We start from the raw sequence: 21,743 nt of genomic DNA on the forward strand, positions 1-21,743 counted from the left end.
CCTAAGCTGCATATTAGCTTTACCTGCTGTCTACCTGGCCCAGGAATAGGGTCACTGGAAGCTGCAGGAGGCAGCCTGGTCCTTGAGAGGGTCTCAGGGAAAGGGATTTTTCTGGAGATGGTGAAGTCATAGATGTGTAGTAAGTACTGGTTCTCAGTGTAGAGGGAGCTCACTAACCTCTCCCCACTTGCACCATTTATCCACAATGGACAATGCCTTTGTGACCTTCCCCAGGAGGACAAACTCCTGTATCACATTGGCATGAAAGGCACCTTAACAGGATACCTTTTTGATGCAAGTTTCCTGGACTCAGTTAGTGAATTTGGGCACCTCTTGAATGCCACAAGCAGTGCTTGCAAGATATGAGTTGCCCCCATGCTACTGGGATGATGCAAGCAGATCCAGAGTTGGTGATCGACTTCCCTACCTCCAATCAGCTTTTCAGAATCAGTCTATCTACTATACTCAACTGATAGGCTCTGCAGCAACACCATCCAGACAGATCTGAATCTCCATATAAGCCATCCCACTGTGTCACCTCATGCTGTTCCCCCACTGCATCTCCAACCCACCATGCAGCCAGGCCCAGGGCACTGGACTGGAAGTCAGGAGATCTGTGTTCTATTCCCAACTCACTGACTTACTGAAAGACCTTTGACAAGTCATTTAATCTTTCTGGACCTCTGTAAAGTGGAACCATCACCACTCACCCTTAACTGCAAAATGCTACAGATGAGATGTTCTAAGTATTATTAGTGCCAAGTCCTACCTGTCAAGAAGGTGTTGGCTGCCTTTCTGCTCCGGCGGTCTCCCTTAAAGGCCACCACGTAGACTGCATACCTCACTCCTTGTCCCAGGCCTTCCAGTATGAACCTTTGCTCATTAGGACCCAGTTGCACTTCCTACCAAAAAAGGAAAAGATAGATTAAAGATCTGCCCAGCCCCATAGTCTGCATCATCTATTCCCAGCCATACTGCTTCCATTCTCTCCATGCTTTTGGAGGTGAGCAGGGCACAGTCAGAAGAATGCTGGTAGCAGGGTGTATCCTGTAAATACAGGGCCATCTGCATATTAGTGGGTAGGTTGAGGATTCCCTGCCCCTGGAATGAGGATTTGGGGGAAAGAGTGAACTTGCACAGACCCTACAGACAACTGGATCCCCAGGGAATAGACTGTATGTACATTTGTGAATGAGATACCTCACATGCAAGGTGCCCTCTGACATGTACAAACACATTGGAAAAGCAAAGTTAAAAACACATCCCAGCCCCCAACATCAAGGCCAGTTACGATGGAACTCTTCTGTTGTGTGAAGGATCTGCCAACCCACAACACCCAGCAGCAGTCACAGTGGTATGTGCCACCCAGTAGGGCACCAGCTCCTCCCAACAAGTGTAATTAAGATGGAATATTCCACTCTCCGAGGCACCTTCCCACTTAAAGGTTGTGCATGTATTCTTGATAATGGGATCTGATTGGCTAAACCCAACATCCCATGTGCACTTTAAACTGGGGCAGTTTGTAACAAGAAGGAATTGAAGAGCTCACAGTACCTTGCTGGTGCCATCTGGAGCCTGGTAGGTCAGAGTGTAGCCACTGATCTGTGCAGCAGGCGGTGTCCAGGTAACTACTCCACTGGACTGTGTCACGTCTGATACACGGAGGTTCTTGGGAGGGTCAATTTCTATTTCAAACAAAAAGCAGAGAACAGAATCAAACTCTCTGATTGTACAAGTACCTCTGAGAAGAAGCAACCCATACAGTGAATCTTCAGCATAGGGCATGGAGGTATAGAGCTTTTAGTTTCCAGTATTATTAACTGGGACTCTGCAACTACAGAAACTATATTTCATGGTTAACAAGGAGGAATGTGTGAAGTACGTTAGCAATGTGTTGAGGCCCAGAACTGAGACAGTAAAAAACTGCTGCAGATCAGGCTTCAGATGCACTGGCACGGGAGCTGAAATGGAAATAGCATGGGGTGTTGCAGGTCAAATATGAGGTGGCACCCTGGACTGAAATAGCATAGGGTAATACCGAGTGAAGACGGGATCGCATTAGCAGAGTTGGGAGGGCATCCAGAGCCGGAAAAGCTGATGATCTGAATTTGTGTTCACTGGCAGAACTACATGGGATAAGCTCACACAATATGTGCCTGCACCTGGAGGCAAAACCAAGCTCATCTTCAGCCAGCGTTACCTGTCCCACATGTTTATCATCACCAAAATACACCCCCCTTTCCTTAAAAACAAGCTAACCAGCCTGAAAGCTAATATGTATTTCTCACTTCTAAAGACTGAGGAGTTAAGGGTCGGTGTAAGGGACTGGGGCGTAGGTGCTCTGGCCTAGCTGTCATGGCTGAGCGGGTGGCCACCAGTCAAAGATGGCCATAAGGCAGAATCAGCAAGCAGGGATCAAAGTAATCACTAGAGCCAAGATTGATAAGGAAGGGTCAGGGTCAGAGTCAACCCAGGGTCAGAGACCCGAGACTGGATGTAGCTATCAGGCTGGAATCAGGTGGCAAGAGTCAGGCTGGGGCTGGAGGCCCGAGCTCAGAGATCATTACAAGACTGAATCAGGAGACCAGAGTAAGGCTCAAAGTCAGGCTGGGGTCAGAGACTGGAGATCAGAAAGCGAGGTGAGGTGTGGAGTCACAGCAGGCCAGAGATCAGTATCATTGTCCAGACAACTTCCTGGGGCATCCTCTAGGATTAAATAGTCAACATGGGCCAATCAGAAGGCCGCAAGGTGAAGGTGCTCGTGCTCTGGATACTTTGGGTGGTACTTCCGGCAGTGCCTAATCTCCACAGTGCCCCTTGAATGTGGCTCTGTGTAGCCACCTCCTGGGGTGATGTGAAAACGGGCTCCACAAACCCAGATTCTAGTCCCACAGATCCTTATAGTCATGGTGCAGACATATGAATTAAGGTGGGCCTTCTCTTTCTCCAGAGGTAAACACTGCAACACACTTGGGGTTCTCCTCCCCAAACCTGGGGGGTTTGCATTAGCAATCTATAACCACATAAGCCATCCATGGCAAAGTGGCATCCTTTGCAGGCACCGGAAACATTTTATTTTAATATGTTTGCTTACTTTAACAATTAACAAGTACAAAATAACCCACATCTCTATGGTTCTGGTCTCTGGTATTTTGTGTGATCCAGTCCGCCTCCACTAACAGCAAAGACTAAGCCATACATTCAAATATCTGTTTGATTGTTTCCTGAGTGTGAAGAGCAGGCTGGCTTTATTTTTAACCAATACCTTTTCACAGCAATCATAAATAGCCTCTGATATTGTTCTATACTGGCCATACAAGCATAAAGGGTATGAGGCATCCTTTATGACCAGGGTGGTTTCTGACACTTGTTCCATAGAATGATCCCCTCCTAGCTCCTGAGAGAATGTTTCAATAAGGCAGCCGCTGAAGAATCTGTCCCAGTTTTCACACAATGCTTGGTGCATTCTGGGATAGGGCTCTTTGGAAACCTGTCATTAACTTCACAAAGACCTTCATCCATTCGGTCCCCTCTGCTTCAATCTGAGAGTGTCAGGTGGGCAGTGCTGGTATTCAGGAAAGAGCACTAACTATTGACATGGGAGCCTATGCACACGCACACACAAACACACACACACACACTTGCTTACGTAAGGCAGAACTATTGACACAGAACCCTATGCACACATGTATACACATACACCCTCAGGTATGGCAGAATTATTGACACAGGAACCTATGCACGCACGCATATGCACACATACACACACACACATGTATGGCAGAGCGTCATGAAGCTTGCAGAAATATTCAGCTCAATTCCCTGCTCCACAACAGGCTTCTTGTGTAACCTGGGGCAAGTCACTTACTCTCTGTGCCTCGGTTCCCCATCCATCAATGGAGCTGCCCTCCCTCACAGGATCTTGTGAGGATAGATAAATCCATTAAAGACTGTGAAGCACTCAGATACTAGAGTAATGGGGGCCATATAAGTACCTAAGTTTGACAGATGGAAAGAGTGGAGTAACAGTGGCTTGAACACAGGATTGGGAGGCAGAAACACCTTCATTCTCTTATGTTTAGAGAGTTTTTGTTTCGTTAAATAGAAACGGAGAGAAGATATCTGCACAGACAAAGATCCCTTATCAGGTGAGAGAGGAGGGAACTAGTACATCAAAGCACACATAAGGAACTATTAACGGTGAATGAAACACTATATATTTAATTAATGGGAATAACAGCTCATTGAAGTAACTATTTACAGAACTCCTGAGGTTAAGAAAAAAATCCATTTTTATTATGCATGGAAGCAGAAATTCTCTCAGATTAGTTCTGTGGAAGCTTGGACACTAGAGGGAAGTATTGGAATCCACTGTCCTATTCCAGTGATACTGCTGTCAGCATTACCTGTGCTCTCCCAATCCACAGTGCTACTGTTACGGGTCTGAGCTGCAGGAGGCTGTTACAACTTGGACACCAACAAAAAAACTGCCTCTTGGCCTAAAAACTTTCCATAAAGGTCTCTGCTACAAGCGTATTATTTTAATCATTGGGAATACACAGCTGTTGTCTTGAGTAAGAGTTTAAAGGTACTAGCAGAGCAGGTCGAAAATTTTCTGGCATTGGAAAAAAATGCCATTTTGTTAAAATTGACATGTTTTGCGAGAATGTATCAATTTTGACGAAATTTTATTTAGGAAAAAATTCAAAATGTTTTGATTTTTCATTTTGAATTTTTTAAAACAAATGTGCAGCACTGGGGGAAAGCTGACACGTGGTATGTCCTAGTAAGGAGAAGAAGATGGAAGATGATAAAATACAGGAAGGATCGGATGAGAAACAGTCAAATGGAAAAAAGTCCCATTCAATTACATCATGTAATGACAGCTAAAAAGTGACAAGTTTTTAAAGTGCTTATATATCAGTGCTAGGATTCTAAATAATAAGATGGGTGAACTAGAGTGCTTCATATTAAATGAAGATATTGATATAATAGGCATCACAGAAATTTGGTGGAATGAGGATAATCAATGGGACACAGTAATACCAGGATACAAAATATATCAGAAGGACAGAACAGGACATGCTGGTGGGGGAGTGGTACTATATGTGAAAGAAAGCGTAGAATCAAATCAAGTAAAGATCTTAAATGAACCAAACTGTACTATAGATATGGATAGTAATTCCATGCTCTAATAATAAGAATATACCAGTAGGGATATATCACCGACCACCTGACCAGGACGGTGATGGTGACTGTGGAATGCCCAGGGAGATTAGATAGGCTATTAAAATAAAAAACTCAGTAATAATGGGGGATTTCTACTATCCCCTGGGTATAGCTCAGGACAGAATTCATAGATAAAGTTTCCTGACACCTTAAATGACTGCTTCTTGGAGTAGCTAGTCTTGGAACCCACAAGAGGAAAGGCAATTCTTGATTTAGTCCTAAGTGGAGCACAAGATCTGGTCCAAGAGGTGAATCTAGTTGGACCGCTTGGTAATAGTGACCATAATATAATTACATTTAACATCCTTGTGGTGGGGAAAACACCACAGCAGCCCAACATTGTAGCATTTAATTTCAGAAAAGGGGACTATACAAAAACGAGGAGGTTAGTTAAACAGAAATTAAAAGGTACAGTGCAAAAAGTGAAATCCCTGCCAGCTGCATGGAAACTTTTTAAAGACACCATAATAAAGGCTCAACTTAAATGTATACCCCAAATTAAAAAACATAGTAAGAAAACAAAAGAAGTGCCACCGTGACTAAACAATAAAGTAAAAGAAGCAGTGAGAGGCAAAAAGGTATCCTTTAAAAAGTGGAAGTTAAATCCTAGTGAGGAAAATAGAAAGGAGCATAAACTCTGGCAAATGAACTGTAAAAATATAATTAAGAAGGCCAAAAAGAATTTAAAGAACAGCTAGCCAGAGACTCAAAAACAGCAAAAAATAATTTAAGTACCTCAGAAGCAGGAAGTCTGCTAAACAACCAGTGGGGCCACTGGATGATTGAGATGCTAAAGGAGCACTCAAGGACGATAAGGCCATTGCTGAAAAACTAAATGAATTCTTTGCATTGGTCTTCATGGCTGAGGATGTGATGGAGATTCCCAAACCTGAGCTATTCTTTTTAGGTGACAAATCTGAGGAAATGTCCCAGATTGAGGTGTCATTAGAGGAGATTTGGAACAAATTGATAAAATTAAACAGTAATAAGTCACCAGGACTAGATGGTATTCACCCAAGAATTCTGAAGGAACTCAAATGTGAAATTGAAGAACTACTAACTGTAGTCTGTAACCTATCATGTAAATCAGCTTCTGTACCAAATGACTGGAGGATAGCTAATGTGATGCCAATTTTTAAAAAGAGCTCTAGAGGTGATCCTGGCAATTACAGGCCAGTAAGCCTGACTTCAGTATTGGGCAAACTGGTGGAAACTAGGCTGGGTGGAGAAGAGATAGCTCAGTGGTTTGAGCATTGGCCTGCTAAACCCAGGGTTGCGATTTCAATCCTTGAGGGGGCCATTTAGGGATCTGGGGCAACAATCTGTCTGGAGATTAATCCTGCTTTGAGCAGGGGGTTGGACTAGATGACCTCCTGAGGCCCCTTCCAACCCTGATATTCTATGATTCTACAGTAAAGAACAAAATTGTCAGACACATAGATGAACATAATTTCCTGGGGAAGAGTCAACATGGTCTTTGTAAAGGGAAATCATTTCTCAATCTACTAGAATTCTTTGAGGGGGTCAACAAGCATGTGGACAAGGGGGATCCAGTGGATATCCTGTACTTAGATTTTCAGAAAGCCTTTGACAAGGTCCCTCACCAAAGGCTCTGAAGCAAAGTAAGCTGTCATGGGATAAAAAGGAAGGTCCTCTCATGGATTGGTAACTGGTTAAAAGATAGGAAACAAAGGGTAGGTGTGATGGGTTGGACACCTCCTCCCCCTATCCAGGATGTCACCTGATGTACTGGGGTTTCACTGAGCCCTCCTGCTCCACTAGCCTGGGTTCCCTCTCCCTGTTTTGCTGAATCAGGCTTTCTGGCCTCTGACAGCACACAAACACAGTTGTAATTGTTACTTAATCAATATTCCTAACTTTAGATACAGACACGATACTTGCATACAAATTGGATAATCAGATTCAGTAAATCATACTCTTTCCAATGATACCTTATAAGAGCTATCTTGCGTAAAATATATATCTTAGTTATGCCATATTTATATTATAAGCATATTTCTATAAAGAATATGGAGCATCACATCACAGTAGGAATTAATGGCCACTTTTCAGAATGATGAGAAGTAAATAGTAGTGTCCCCAGGGGTCTGTACTGGGACCAGTACTATTCAACATATTCATAAATGATCTGGAAAAAGGGGTAAACAGTGAGGTGGCAAAATTTGCAGATGATACAAAATTGCTCAAGATAGTTAAGTCCCAGGCAGACTGTGAAGAGCTACAAAAGGATCTCTCAAAACTGGGTGACTGGGGAACAAAATGGCAGATGAAATCCAATGTTGATAAATGCAAAGTAATGCACATTGGAAAACATAATCCCAACTATACATATAAAATGATGGGGTCTAAATTAGCTGTTACCACTCAAGAAAGAGATCCTGGAGTCATTGTGGATACTTCTCTGAAAACTTCCACTCAATGTGCAGTGGCACTCAAAAAACAAACAGAACGTTGAGTATCATTAAGAAAGAGATAGATAATAAAACAGAAAATATCACATTGCTTCTATATAAATCCATGGTATACCCACATCTTGAATACTGTGTGCAGATGTGGTTGCCCTATCTCAGAAAAGATATATGTGAATTGGAAAAGGTTCAGAAATGGGCAACAAAAATTACTAGGGGTATGGAACAGCTTCCGTATGAGGAGAGATTGATAAGACCAGGACTTTTCACATTTAAAGATGATTTTTTGACCCTTTGGGCTCTGCCTTCTGCGAGCTCTTTTCTCCTCTGCTAAGCTCGGCAGCTTCCTCTCATAACTCCGGAGACCTTTTTTAAGTTTTTGTTTCCAGAGGCTGTGGTCCTGAGTATGACCTTCCCAGTTATCCACATCTATGTCCATTTCTTTGAGGTCAAGCTTGCACGCATCCTTGAAACGCAATATTGGGAGTCCTTTAGGTCTTTTTCCAGATGCCAGTTCGTCATAGAAGATGTCCTTTAGGATGCACCCATCATTCATTCGGCACACATACCCAAGCCAAAGGAGGGATCTGTGTTTGAGGAGTGTTTGCATGCTGAGTATGCTGGCCCACTTGAGCACTCCGTGTTGGTGACTATGTTTGTCCAAGAGATTCCAAAGATTTGATGAAGGCAACACATATGAAAGCTGTTGAGCCTCTTTTCCTGATGAGAGTATAAGGTCCATGTCTCGCTCCCAAACAAAAGTGTGCGATAACACACGCACGATACACACAGATCTTTGTGTGTTCTGTCAGTTTGTTGTTTTGTCATACCGTCCTGTTCAGTCTGGACATTGTTGTGGCAGCTTTTCCAATGCGGATGTTGAGTTCTGTTTCAAGTGAAAGGTTGACTACGATAGTGGACCCCAGGCATGTGAATTTGTTCACCACTTCAAGTTCATAGTTCTTGATCTTGATGGATGGTACTTCCTCAACTCCTTCGCACATTATGTTCATCCTTTTTAGGCTTATGGTAAGCCCGAAGTCTTGGCAGGCTTTGGAAAAACTGTCCATAAAGTTTTGAAGATGAGCTTCTGTGTGAGGTGTCACTGTTGTGTCATCAGCAAAGAGAAGATGTTGTATAAGGGCCTCCCAATTCTTGATTTTAGATCCGAGACTTGCAAGATTGAACAGCTTTCCATAAGATCTTGTGTGCCAGTAGATTCCCTCAGTTGAGGAACCTTTCAGTAGCAAGAAGATTCCAAACAGAGTTAGGGCAAGTACATGGCCTTGCTTAACTCCACTATGAATCTGGAAAGCCTCAGAGACTGAGCCATTGTATTGAACAATCCCATACATGTTTTCATGGAAGGATCGAATCATGTTTAAGAGCTTGGTGCGACATCCAATCTTTTCTAGAAGCACAAATAGTCCGCTTCTACTGACAAGGTCAGAAGCCTTTGGGAGATTGATGAAGGCTATGTAAAGGGGCTTTTTTTGTTCTCTGCATTTCTCTTGTAGTTTTCTCAGCAAGAAGATATCATATTGATAGTAGATCTTTCAGCTCTGAAGCTGCACTGTGACTCAGGATAGATTCTGTCTGCAAGGGTCTGGAGTTTATTCAGGACAACTCGGGCAAAGGCTTTTCCCATAATACTAAGAAGGGAAATGCCATGAGGGTTGTTACAGTCGCTCCTGTCATCTTGGTTTTTATAAAGTGACGATGTTGGCATCTCTCATTTCTTGTGGTACTTCACCTCCTTTCCAGCACAGGCAGAGCAACTCATGAAGATGTTGCAGTAGAATAGGTTTTCCGTATTTTATGACCTCTGATGGTATTGCAGCCTTTTCTGGGAGCCTTTCCATTGGGGAGACCATCTATGGCAAGGCTAAGCTCCTCAGCAGTTGGTTTATCATCGAGTTGGTTCATAACAGGCAGGTTTTCAATGGCATTGATGGCTGCGTCTATAACAATATTTTCACAAGAGTAAAGCTCACAGTAGTGTTCTACCCAGCGATCCAGCTACTTGGTGCAGTCGTTGATTGTTTCCCCTGTTGTTGATTTCAATGGAGCTCTCTTCTTTGAAGTTGGACCCAAGGCTTTCTTGATTCCGTCATTCATGTTTCTGATGTTGCCTGCATCAGCTGCTACTTAGATGCTTTTGCATAGGTGCAGCCAACAGTCATTAGCACAGTGTCAAGGAGTTTGTTGTACCTTGTACTCTCAGTGCTTGAAAGGTTTTTTCATTATGGTCTCTTTTGTAGTTGCTTTGGGCTGTGCATTTGGTCTCTATGACTAGTGTCAACTCATTGGAATATGCGTCAAACCAGTCATTGGTCTTGTTTTCCTTCTTCCCAAAGACTCACAGAGCTGCATTGTAGATTGTGTTCTTCAGTTGCTCCCACTTTAGCTGAGCGCTTGTGGCACAATCACTGGAGTCCAGGGCTTGTTGTAGTATGTTCTTGTACTGCTGTGACTTTTCTTGGTCCATTATGGCACTGATGTTAATACGAGGACATCCCTTTACTTTAGATCTGTGTATTTTCTTTGGTTTAAGCCTGACCTTGCTGCACACCAGACAGTGGTCTGTGTCGCAATCAGCACTTTGATAACTGTGGATAATGAGGAAGATGTTAAGGTTGGTATGCCTTGTGATAAGACCCAGTTGGTGCCAGTGACCAGGTCTGGGATGTTTCCAAGACACTTTGTGATGCAGCTTTGTCTGGAAGAATGAGTTTGTTACACAGAGGTGGTAATAGGAACAAAATTCTAGCAGTCTCTGACCATTTCCATTCATCTTACCAGTTCCATGTTGACCAAAACTGGTGGTCCATGCTTCATGATCAGCTCCCATCCTTGCACATATTCGTATTTCGGAATCCTGCTATTCGTAGTATTGGTCCTTGATGTCAGAAGACAAGGACAGTGTTTGGGCATACACACTCACAAGGTTGACTGGGTCCTCGGATGTGAACAAGCATAGTGTCAAAATTCTCTCTGATCCATTTGTAGGTGGCTCAGTCATTCCCAGAAGTGAGTTCTTGATGGCAAATCCCACTCCATGCTCTCGCGTTTCTTCAGCACTTTTCCCCTGCCAGAAAATGTGTAGTCTTTTTCCCTGAGAGATCTGCTTGATGCTAGTCGTGTTTCTTGGAGGGATGCGATATCCATATTGAGTCGCTTCAGCTCATCATTGATCACGGCAATTTTATGTGCATCACTGATCTATTGAAGGTCCTCAAATAATCTGGTTGTCATAGTGCAAACATTTCAGCACCCTATCTTTAAGGATGTTTTCTTTCTTTTACTTGATTTGCCTGGTGTGTTAGTTTCAGTCCACTTGTCAAGTTATAAAACTCTAAGCTCCATGCACCCACTGAAGCAGGCAGACTGTGGTGGGACAACACCCTATTGTCTGGAGGCTGCCCGGTTTTATGGTGAGTTGGAGTTGTCCAGTGAGATACAATGATCTCTTCCACCGTTAGAGACAGCTCCTGGTGCTCAATTCTATGCCAATCGAGGACGAGCTTAGAATATTCTGCCTCCCTTGTTGTGTCGACGCTTGAGGCAAAGCTGGAGTACCTCTCCACAGTGCAAGCCTGGGCAGATGATATGGAGGCCCTGAGTTGCTCATGCATCAGGACCCCCCTTCTCTTGGCATCACCGGTAAAATCAAGAGGAAAGGAAGAATCAATACATCTGGTCCCCGATCAATTGCAGGAGTTTCCGGAAAGATACTAAGATGTCAAGCTTTGGGACTCCACTCCAGATTTTCTGTCCGAATTTATTCTCTTAGACTTTCATTCGCCTGAATTCACCCACAACGCAGGGGGCTTTTCTGTCAGGGATTGCTCCCTTAGCCTTACTCCCTCCCTGGCTACCCACAAGGCAGTGAGTTTGATGAGCCGCAGGTAGTACCATCTACTGTCATTACGATAGCAGGCATAGCCTGACCTGAGTAACTCTGATAAAATATATGGGTCCTGGTTCTCCATTTCTCTGTGCAGTCATTTATACTGTTGCAAAGAGGGTGTAAAATGCTACAAATTTCAAAGAGTATCAGGATAAGTTAGATGTCATTTGTTACAGAAATTGCAACCATATGCAATATCTTCGGGGACCACATTGTATTAAGTTTATGAATGTTTTATGTAGCATTATGGACCAGGGATTGTATGCAACTCCATTAATATAATATATGGAGATATACCTATCTCATAGAACTGGAAGGGACTCCAAAAGGTCATTGAGTCCAGCCCCCTGCGTTCACTAGCAGGACCAGGTACTGATTTTGCCCCAGATCCCTAAGTGGCCCCCTCAAGTATTGAACTCACAACCCTGGATTTAGAAGGCCAATGCTCAAACCACTGGAGGGAGGGTTACCACAGCTCCTCCAAGAACTAAAAAAGTGGGGGGAGATCACTGCCATCCCTGAGATTGCAAACAGCTCCAGAGAAGTATCACCTCCTGGGGTGATTTGCATATACTCATTCATGGCAGTACCAAAGGAGAGACAAGAGAAAAAGGAAGAACTTGGGATTTTAAAGGCTGAGTTTACACAGACTCAGGGCATGTCTACACTACAGAGACTACGGCGGCAATAGCTACAGCACTGTAGCTATGCTAGCACAGTCCCATAGTATAGGTGCAACCTATACCGATGGCAGGAATTTTTACATCGCTGTGGGAACATCATCTTCCCAAGCAATTGCAGCTAAGATAATGGAAATATTCTTCCATTAGCCCAGCTGTGTCTACACTGGGGCTTAGGTCAGCACAGCTACCATACTCAGGGGTGTGGATTTTTCACACTCCTGAGCAACATAGCTGTGTCAACCTAAATTTTAAGTGTAGACCAAGCCTTAGGGTCTTTCTTTGGATTCAGCAATCAGGTAGGACCTGTGGTTCTAAGGCAGCCACAACCCTCACTGAAGGGTTGGAAGGACGTAGGGCTACCAGGGTCCTATAGGACTGATGGACAATTTCTGTTACATTTAGTGTGGATTTAGAATCTGTTTTGTTTTACCTTTTTTCTGCGATGCTTTTGTCTTTGAATAAATATGTTTACTTTGGATGAGTTGTGTGGTCACTGGTAAAAACCGGGTTGTTGTCCTTGGAAAGAAACTAAAGAGCAGGGGCTTGACATCTGTCAGGCCTGCCTAGGATAATCACAGTAAAGAGCGGGGTTTGCAGCCTAAAACTCCAAGTTGGAAAGGAGTGGGACATGGTGCCCTGCCCAGAGAGAAGTAAAGGCTAGAGACCTCAGACTTCAGGGGCATTGCTGGAGAGGACCACAGAGGAAGTGAGTTAAAAGTGCAGTTACCCTTGAAACTGCAAGCTCTCAGGGTGCATATAGCTCTTGCCTCCTCTAGTTCTGCTCTCTGTGCCATTGCTAACAGCTCATAGTTATACAGTTATCTTCATGATCGTTTGGCCACTGCAGAATTTCAAGTAGCTAATACCTGACTGGCAAAGTTACTTTTATACAGAGTGATACAAAAAGAGAGCATGAAACACCAGATAAGAAAGGGATAGAGATGTCTCCATCTAACTTCCTTTCACTCCTGTCCCCCATTACCTGTCACAGCTTTCGTGTTTGCTCTCTTGCTCTGCTGGCCTCCCTTCTCAGCCCAGATGTAGATGATGTACTCCATGCCTGGCTTCAGATCCGTTAGAGTTGTGATGCTCTTGTCTTTCCTCACGGCTATCTCTCTGGTGTCTCCATCAGCTGAGGTGTAGCTCACCATGTATCTGTCTATGGGTGCCTGGACTCTGTTCCAGGAGATGGTGGTTGTGTCCTCTGTCACTCGGTCGGTTACCAGGTTAATTGGGCTGTCAATGTCTGAGTAAAAGTGTGGATTATTAGAACATTATTAACAGATTCTAAACTGTCTCCTTGAAGCTTGTTTCTTTTGCTCTCTAAACTTTATTTTCATGCCCTTAGAACTTTAGTCAGGTAAAAGATAATATGTACATAGGTTTCAGTATTCATGTCTCAATGGCTAAACATCACTCTTGCTACTGGGATTTTAGGACTGAAATATTGGGACAACTGAAAGTCAGAACTGAGATGCATTGGCAGATGCCCCAGCAGGGGTATTGCAAGTGATGCTGCAAGTAAAATGCAATGGCTGAACTCCCTGAGAAAGTCAGGAGTGGAATTTTTGGCTAGGGGCTGCAGGTCAGGAATGAGGCCCAACAGCAGAGCCTTTGGGAGGAGGGACAGAACTAAATTAGTAGATGTCCTACAGACTACAGTTGGGGTACAGTGCCAGAGGTGTGAGGGAGAAATGCGCATAGCATTTACCCATGCTACATCTCACTTCTGCCAGATCTATTTCCTCTCACAGGAGAACCAGTTTCTGAGAGCTTGGAGATGCCTACAAGCACATAGCTATGTGGCAAAAAGTCATATGTTCTATACTGTGTGTAACAAACTAGGGGGAGTACACATTCACAGCTAATCCAGTGTGAAGCCAGTCTGGTTGTAATATCACCTTGCAGAAATTCCCCTTGTCATAAACAGATAGTTAAGGGTTAATGCCTCTTTTACCTGTAAAGGGTTAAGAAGTTCAGTAAACCTGGCTGACACCTGACCAGAGGACCAATAAGAGGACAAGATACTTTCAAATCTTGGTGGAGGGAAGTCTTTGTTTGTGCTTTTTGTTTTGGGTGTTGTTCACTCTTGGGACTAAGAGGGACCAGACGTCAATCCAGGCTCTCCAAATCTTTCTGAGTCAGTCTCTCATCTTTCAAAATTGTAAGTAACAGCCAGGCAAGGTGGATTAGTTTATTTTGTTTTTCTCAACTTGTAAATGTCCTTTTTGCTGAGAGATTTTACCTCTGTTGCTGTACTTTGAACCTAAGGCTAGAGGGGGGGGGGTTCCTCTGGGCTATATAAATTCCGATCCTGTAAAGTTTTCATCCTGATTTTTTACAGAGATGATTTTTTTTACTTTCCTTCTTTAATTAAAAGCTGTTCTTTAAAACCTGAATTGATTTTCCTTGTTTTAAGATCCAAGGGATGGATCTGGATCACCAGGGATTGGTGGGGGGAAAGGAGGGGGGATGGTTATTTCTCCTTGTTTTAAATCCAAGGGGTTTGGATCTGAGGTTCACCAGGAACTGGGGAAGCATCTCAAGGCTGCCCAGGGAGAGGAAGGTTTGGGAGGGGACAAGGAGTGATCCAGACACTGGAATTTCTGGATGGTGGCAGAGTTACCAGATCTAAGCTAGTAATTAAGCTTAGAAGTGTCCGTGCAGGTCCCCACATTTGTACCCTAAAGTTCAGAGTGGAGAAGGAATCTTGACACCCCTGGTTACCTGTTACAGCTTTAGTGTTTGTCCTTTTGCTCTGGTGGCCTCCCTTCTCAGCCCAGATGTAGATGATGTACTCCAGGCCTGGCGTCAGACCCATCAGAGTGGTGGTGCTCTGGTCTTTCCCCACGTCTATCTCTCTGGTGTCCCCATCAACTGAGGTGTAGCTCACCATATATCTGTCTATGGGAGCCTGGACCCTGTTCCAGGAGATGGTGGCTGTGTCCTAGGTCACTTGATTGGTCACCAGATTTGTTGGGCTGTCAATTTCTGAGAGTAAAAGCCTTGATTATTACAATGTAATTGACTGATTCTCAAGTGACTCCCCTAGGGTACCATGTCTTCCAGACTCAAACCTTTAAGTACCCTTAGATATTATGTGAGATAGAGGAAAACAGAAAGGGGCTTGTCAGCCCTATCACTCCCATCTCACTGGGTAAACACTGCACTCACTATCAGTGCTTCAGGACTCATGACTGGAGGACTCAGAACTTGGCAGAACTTTTAGGGGGTCCCAGCCTGGAGTAATAAGCTTGTTGTGGGTCAAGATTTAGATACATTAGCAGAGCTGTGCTTACTCCAGGACTAAAAGCAGGAGATGCCACAGGGGAAGATTGTGGTGCACTGGCAGAGCCCTGTGGGGGAAGTTTGCATAGAACCTATGTCAGGAATGTGCAAACTACGGCCTGCGGGCCGTGTCCAGTCCATCAGAACTTTAAATCTAGTCCTCGAGCTCCTGCCAGGGAGCAGGGTCGGGGGCCTGCCCTGCTCTGGTGCTCCAGCTGGGTAGTGGGTTCAGGGGCTTTCTGTGTAGCTCCCGGAAACAGCGGCATGTCCCTCCTCCGGCTCTGGCTCCTACGCATAGGGGCAGCCAGGGGGCTTAGTAGTAGAAGGATTTTATATTTGTATTTTATATAATTTAGAATTAAGGATAAAGAATAGTAATGTAGCATGTATTAAACGTATTGGTGTATGATCTGATCAAATCCTGCCAGCCACCCTTTTTGAATAACAGAAAGGAATGGCCTAATGGGCCAATGGATAGAGATACATCAGCCAGAATCTGCGTCTGGACTGATTTCAAGGCAATGACAGACCTTTGAGGGTCACCAATTTGTTGTAGGTTTAGCATTTTAAAATAAGTAAAAGAATGCAGTGATTGTTTTTCTTTTGCATTGCAATTTGATGTTCCTGTTCAAAATGTTCTGTGTAAATTAATTCTGTTTTGTGTGTGGATGAGGAATGTATGTGTTAAGAGAAGTGTGAAGGCCATTGCTGAACTAGATGTACGAGGGAGGAACCGGAGACAGATGCAAGGGCGCCGGGAGGCTGTAACATGCCCCTACTGAAATGTCAGAGGAGGGCGGATTGATGACTCTAAAGATGAGACAGGCACCTATCAATGGGGACAAGTTGGCTGTGATAAAGAATGAGAAGGACAATTTAAGAAAACACGCACTTGTCAAACAACAATTGATTACAGCATAACAGAGCAAAACTCATTGGTCCCAATCAAGGAAAATCACTATATAAACAGGGTGCCTTGCCCTGAAACTTTGGGTTCGTCCAGCCAAGACTTCCCCGGATCCTCATGTCGCAACCAACGGAATTCGGCTCCTCCCTACCGGTGATCAGCCTAGCTGACCACTAGATTGATCTGGACTGGTCATTATAACATCTACTGGCGGGACAGTGTATGTGTGTGTGGTGCATGATTGAATGCATATACTAATTGTATCTTCAATAAATGCGGCATATTGCCTTTTCCCCTGAAAAAGATCCCATGTGCTTCTTATAAGTAAAACAGCTCCACATGCTTCCCCTACCCCAAGCACCGCCCTCCCACAGCTCCCATTGGCTGGGAACCGTGGCCAATGGGAGCTGTAGGGGTGGGACCTGCAGATGGAGCAGTGTGCCGAGCTGGCTGGTGAGCGCCATTCCTCCACGAAGGAGCCGGAGAGGGGCATGCTGCTGCTTCTGGGAGCTGCGGGGGTGGCACCTGCGGACAAGTCAGCATGCAGAGCTGACTGGCCGCACCCTCCACGTAGGAGCTGGAGGGGGGCATGCTGCTGCTTCCGGGAGCTGCTTGAGATAAGCGCCACCCAGAGCCTGCACCCCCGAGACACACCCCCTGTCCCAATCCTCTGCCCCAGCCCTGATCCCCCCTCCTTCCCTCTGGACCCCTCAATCCTAGCTCAGAGCACCCTCCTGCATCTCAAATCCCTCATCCCCAGCCCCATCCCAGAGTCCGCTCTCCCAGATGGAGTCCTCACCTGCCCCTGCACCCCAACCCCCAATTTTATGAGCATTCATGGCCTGTCATACAATTTCCATACCCAGATGTGGCCCTCAGGCCAAAAAGTTTTCCCAACCCTGACCTGTATGCATATGGAACCAGTCAAGCACTCCATTAAAGTCAATGAGATTTTGAAATTGGGAAAATGGGAGTCGGTGTAAATCCTAAATCTCAATCTTGGAATGGCTTGCAGCATGTTTGGCCACATGACAAATTGTTTTATAATGTACACTGTGCAATAAGCTGGAAGAAAACAGAACAAAACACAGCTAATCTTCAGGAAGCAGTTTGTGATATGCAATTAGCTAGTATCACATCCCAAAGATTCCCCTGATTACCTGTCACAGCTTTAGCATTTGCCCTCTTGCTCTGCTGGCCTCCCTTCTCAGCCCAGATGTAGATGATGTACTCCAGGCCTGGCTTCAGACCCATCAGGGTGGTGGTGCTATGGTCTTTCCCCACGGCTCTCTCTCTAGTGTCCCCATCAGCTGAGGTGTAGCTCACCATGTATCTGTCAATGGGAGCCTGGACCTCATTCCAGGAGATGGTGGCTGTGTCCTCTGTCACTCGGTCCATCACCAGGTTTGTTGGGCTGTCAATTTCTTTTAGAGAAGGTTTAACGGTGGAAAGATGCAGTGAGGATTCTCCCCAACACTTCATTAGGAGATACCCATCAGTCCTTCCCCACTTTTCATGGTCTTTCCCCCTTCCACAGCTGTGAAGATGATACTGTTTCTTAAGCCAACAGCAAAGCTCCTACATGAGTTAGCACACAGGGAAAAGCCCTCATAGGGACTGGTTGCTACCCTCCATCTACCCTGAGTGCAACTGTATCAGTTCTGTTAAAAAGAAACAAAACAAAAAAAACATCCCACCAGCACCAGATGTGCTAAACCTCAGCGCAGTAAGCAGCCACCAAACCACAGGGAGAGCAGCCCTTATACCAGTTCTCCCTCAATGTCTTACTCTCAGGCTAGTTCTTGGAAAGGTCAGAATGGTGACCTAGGGAAGGTTTCTGAGCTTGTTTATGGCATTCTGAAGGCAAGTCATTAACTCCATGTTTAGTCGGCTAAGAAGCCTTGATGATGGCTGTTTTACTAATTGAATTACCTCCATTGTACTGATACTAATGAGTAGCATCTGTGAATAGGGATCTCTACCAGCACTTGTGATTAGAATCATAGAATAGAATAGAATCATAGAATATCAGGGTTGAAAGGGACCTCAGAAGGTCATTTAGTCCAAGCCCCTGCTCAATTAAAAGGCTCCATTTTCACAACTAAAGGCCAGTTTAGCCCACCAGTGAGAATTACAATTTACAGGACAGATTCTTGTCTCATTAATACCAGTGTAGATCAGGAGTAACTTCAGTGAAGTCCATGGAGTTGACAAACTGGTGTGAGGTCATGATCAAGCTCCACATTTCTTCCCTTGCCATTAGTTACCTGTCTCAGCTTTAGTAGTGGCTCTCTTGCTCTGCAGACCTTCCTTCTCAGCTCAGATGTAGATCACGTACTCCATGCCTGGCTTCAGACCCATCAGGGTAGTGGTATTCTGGTCTTTCCCCATCGCTATCTCTCTGGTGTCTCCATCAGCTGAGCTGTAGCTCACCATGTATCTGTCAATGGGAGCCTGGACCCTGTTCCAGGAGATGGTAGCTGTGGCCTCTGTCACTCGGTCGGTCTTCAGGTTAGTTGGGCTGTCTATTCCTTTCAAAGAGCATTTGACAGTGCAGTGTTAAAAGACTCCCCAAGCAATATTCCACCTGATCCCAACAGTCACATTCCTTGTCATGTGTAGCATTTCTTTTACTCTACAGTGCTCAGCAAACCCTTTCAAGAGTTTGAAAGCATTTTCCACCACCCAATTTTATTGTCTTCTACTTGGCAAACATCTTCCTGACAATGCAGAGACAAACTCAGCTTTATTTGGTTTACTTTCTGGTTTGGTCAGCAGGAGGGCAGATAGCTTTGAGAATACAATTAGTGAGTTAAATCCTGGTGCAAAGCCAGAAAGCAGGGTTCAGAGTGTATTAGTGGTGGGTCCTACAAATATGGTGGCTTTTAAAAACTAGAAATATATTATCTGTGGACAAAATGGCAGAATTATCTTTTAAATAGCTGTTTTGAATCCAGGCACTCCTTACTAGGCTGATACCATTTCAAAAGAACTGAAATTTGGGGGGAATAATAATACTCAGTACATTTTTCATTTTCAAATTACTTTACCAGCAATAACTCATCCATCCTCACAATAGCACCCTAGAGGCAAGTGTTGTTATCTGCGGATGAGGACAGCAAGAGAGAAGGGCTAAGTGACTTCCCAAAGACACAGGAGTCAATATCAGGAGTTCCTGGTTCCCAGCTTTATACTCAGAGGAATGAACTAGTCCACTTACTAAGTGCCTGACACAGGGACCCTTTAAAGAAGAAATTAGTATTCTCCATTAAAGCATCCCAGTGGCCCCTTGGCCCCTCCGCACACTACCATGGGGAAGGGAGGAGAGAGAATGATCCAGAGATGGCAAGAGAATCATCTTAAAGGAAAAATGGTAGCCTTGAATATTGAATAATTCATAGATGTTCAAGTCAAAAAGGACCCCTGTGATTATCTAGTTTGACCTCCTGAACCACCCAAGCCAAGAAACTTCACTCAGTAATTTCTGGTTGAGCTACAGCATCTCCTTTAGAAAAAGACAGCTAGTTTTGATACAAAAAGTTCAAGTGATGGAGAATCTCCTAGGTGAGTTGCTCCAATGGTTAGCCTCACTTTTGCACCTTAATTCCAGTCTCCATTTGTCTAACTTCAATTTCTAGCCCCTGGATCTTATTGTGTGTTTTGTTAATGCTTTCGGAGACCTAGTTTAAGATCACTTTAACATCTGAGATGTCCTTTATTGGGGAACTGTACCCAGTGCTGGCAATGGAGGATGATCTTCTCCACTCCTTCTCTGGTAGTAACTCTGGAGTGTTGGGAGAGGCTATGCAAACAACTCATGTACTGTGCAGCATCTGTGCAGCTAACCAACCTGGGTGGGTTTCTCTCAAAGGAGTTCTTGTTCCATAAAACCACTACACAGCTAGCACTCCAGGCAGCACCCTTTATGCAGCTGTGTTGCACTTATGTTCTACAAATTCCCTTAAACTTCTATGAATTGGCTGATTTGGTCACACTGAAGAGAACAAGGGAAAATATTAGAGGAATTAATACATTCATGAAAAGCCTTGGGGTTGTGCAGCACTAGAATGGTTCTATGCAAAGCAGAGGGCGTCCAAGTAATAACCGCTAAAAATGAGACAGAATCTACATGTTCACAATGTTTGAAAACACAGGTGACAGATGGAGTCATCATGTTCCAAAGGCAGCAGTGTTTCCCAACCCCACTTCCTTCCAAGGGTAACTGGAATCAGATGTCAAGAGTAAACAAGAGCTCTGATCAAAAGAAAAGTCCAGCAGACTCCGGCCAGGCAGGAGCCAACGAAAGAGACCTCAGCAGTGCCACAACCACCCACCTATGCCATTAACAGAGAAGAGATGTGGGAAGGATGGAATGATGATTCTATTTGGGGATTTGTAGGTTTCCAGTAGTGGGGGAATCCTGGATTTCCATCTCACAGATGAGAAACAAATGCAGTCAGTGAGAACAAGATGGAATTGCCCTGCAGTCTGCATGCAGCATTTGATTACTGGCTGTCAGAGGACCTAGCCAGCTATCTGTTCTCCACACAGTGTGGTGACCAGAGCAACATCCCCCCTATATGCCTTCCTCATGCCTCTGAGAAGAGGACCCAGCCCTCTCTCCTCCTTCCATGCATCCCAATTGCTTCCCCTTGCTGCTTCTCCTCAGCTCCCACCTGTAACCCACAACCTCATCTGGACTGATGGTATTTTGCATAGTAAGTTACAATGCAGTGTTGCTGAGTCTCATGATATTTGGTGTTTGTCTTAAAGCCCCAGCTCCTGCAGTCTGGTGATTACCTGAGAATTTCAGGTTGGGTTTTTTTGTTTGTTTGTTTTTTAAGTTTCTAACTCTCATGTTTGTGGAGAGAAGCTTGAAAACACGAATCAACTTAAAACAAGCATCACCACCTACGGACCTTGTATCCCTTTGTGTCCGTACAGCACTGAGCACAATGGAGCTTGATCCTCCTTGGGACTTCTGGATACATACCAGTGCGGCCATTCACTATAGATGGTTTTCCTTCAATCTCATCTTTCACAGATATGACAATTATCTTATACTCTGTGCCAGGCTTCAGGCCTATAAGAAAACAAAAGAAGCAGTCCCCAACAATTAGGGAATAAAGTACATTAACATTTTCTTAGAAAAATTGCATCTTCTGCTCTCTGATTTTACATTACAGAGGAGTTTGAGTTGTGGGACTGGGATTTGTACTTCTCGTCTGGAGAATATGTGAATTTGATGTTTTGGTTTAGGCTCATCTCTACAGGCCATACTGGTCATAAATTGTGAG

At 44.4% G+C, this 21,743-nt stretch overlaps 1 protein-coding gene across 1 annotated transcript in view; it reads right to left on the reverse strand.

Annotated features, from left to right (window-relative positions):
- TNN (tenascin N) overlaps positions 1–21,743 on the reverse strand; it is a 40,785-nt gene that overhangs the window by 6,678 nt on the left and 12,364 nt on the right. Inside the window, 7 exon segments of the mRNA XM_032778467.2 lie at positions 770–902; positions 1,555–1,685; positions 13,234–13,497; positions 14,979–15,242; positions 17,607–17,870; positions 18,714–18,977; positions 21,440–21,529. Of these exon segments, the coding sequence (XP_032634358.1) occupies positions 770–902; positions 1,555–1,685; positions 13,234–13,497; positions 14,979–15,242; positions 17,607–17,870; positions 18,714–18,977; positions 21,440–21,529 (1,410 nt within the window).

Source organism: Chelonoidis abingdonii, chromosome 7 (genome assembly GCF_003597395.2).
Source record: "Chelonoidis abingdonii isolate Lonesome George chromosome 7, CheloAbing_2.0, whole genome shotgun sequence".
NCBI classification, from domain to species: domain Eukaryota; kingdom Metazoa; phylum Chordata; order Testudines; family Testudinidae; genus Chelonoidis; species Chelonoidis abingdonii.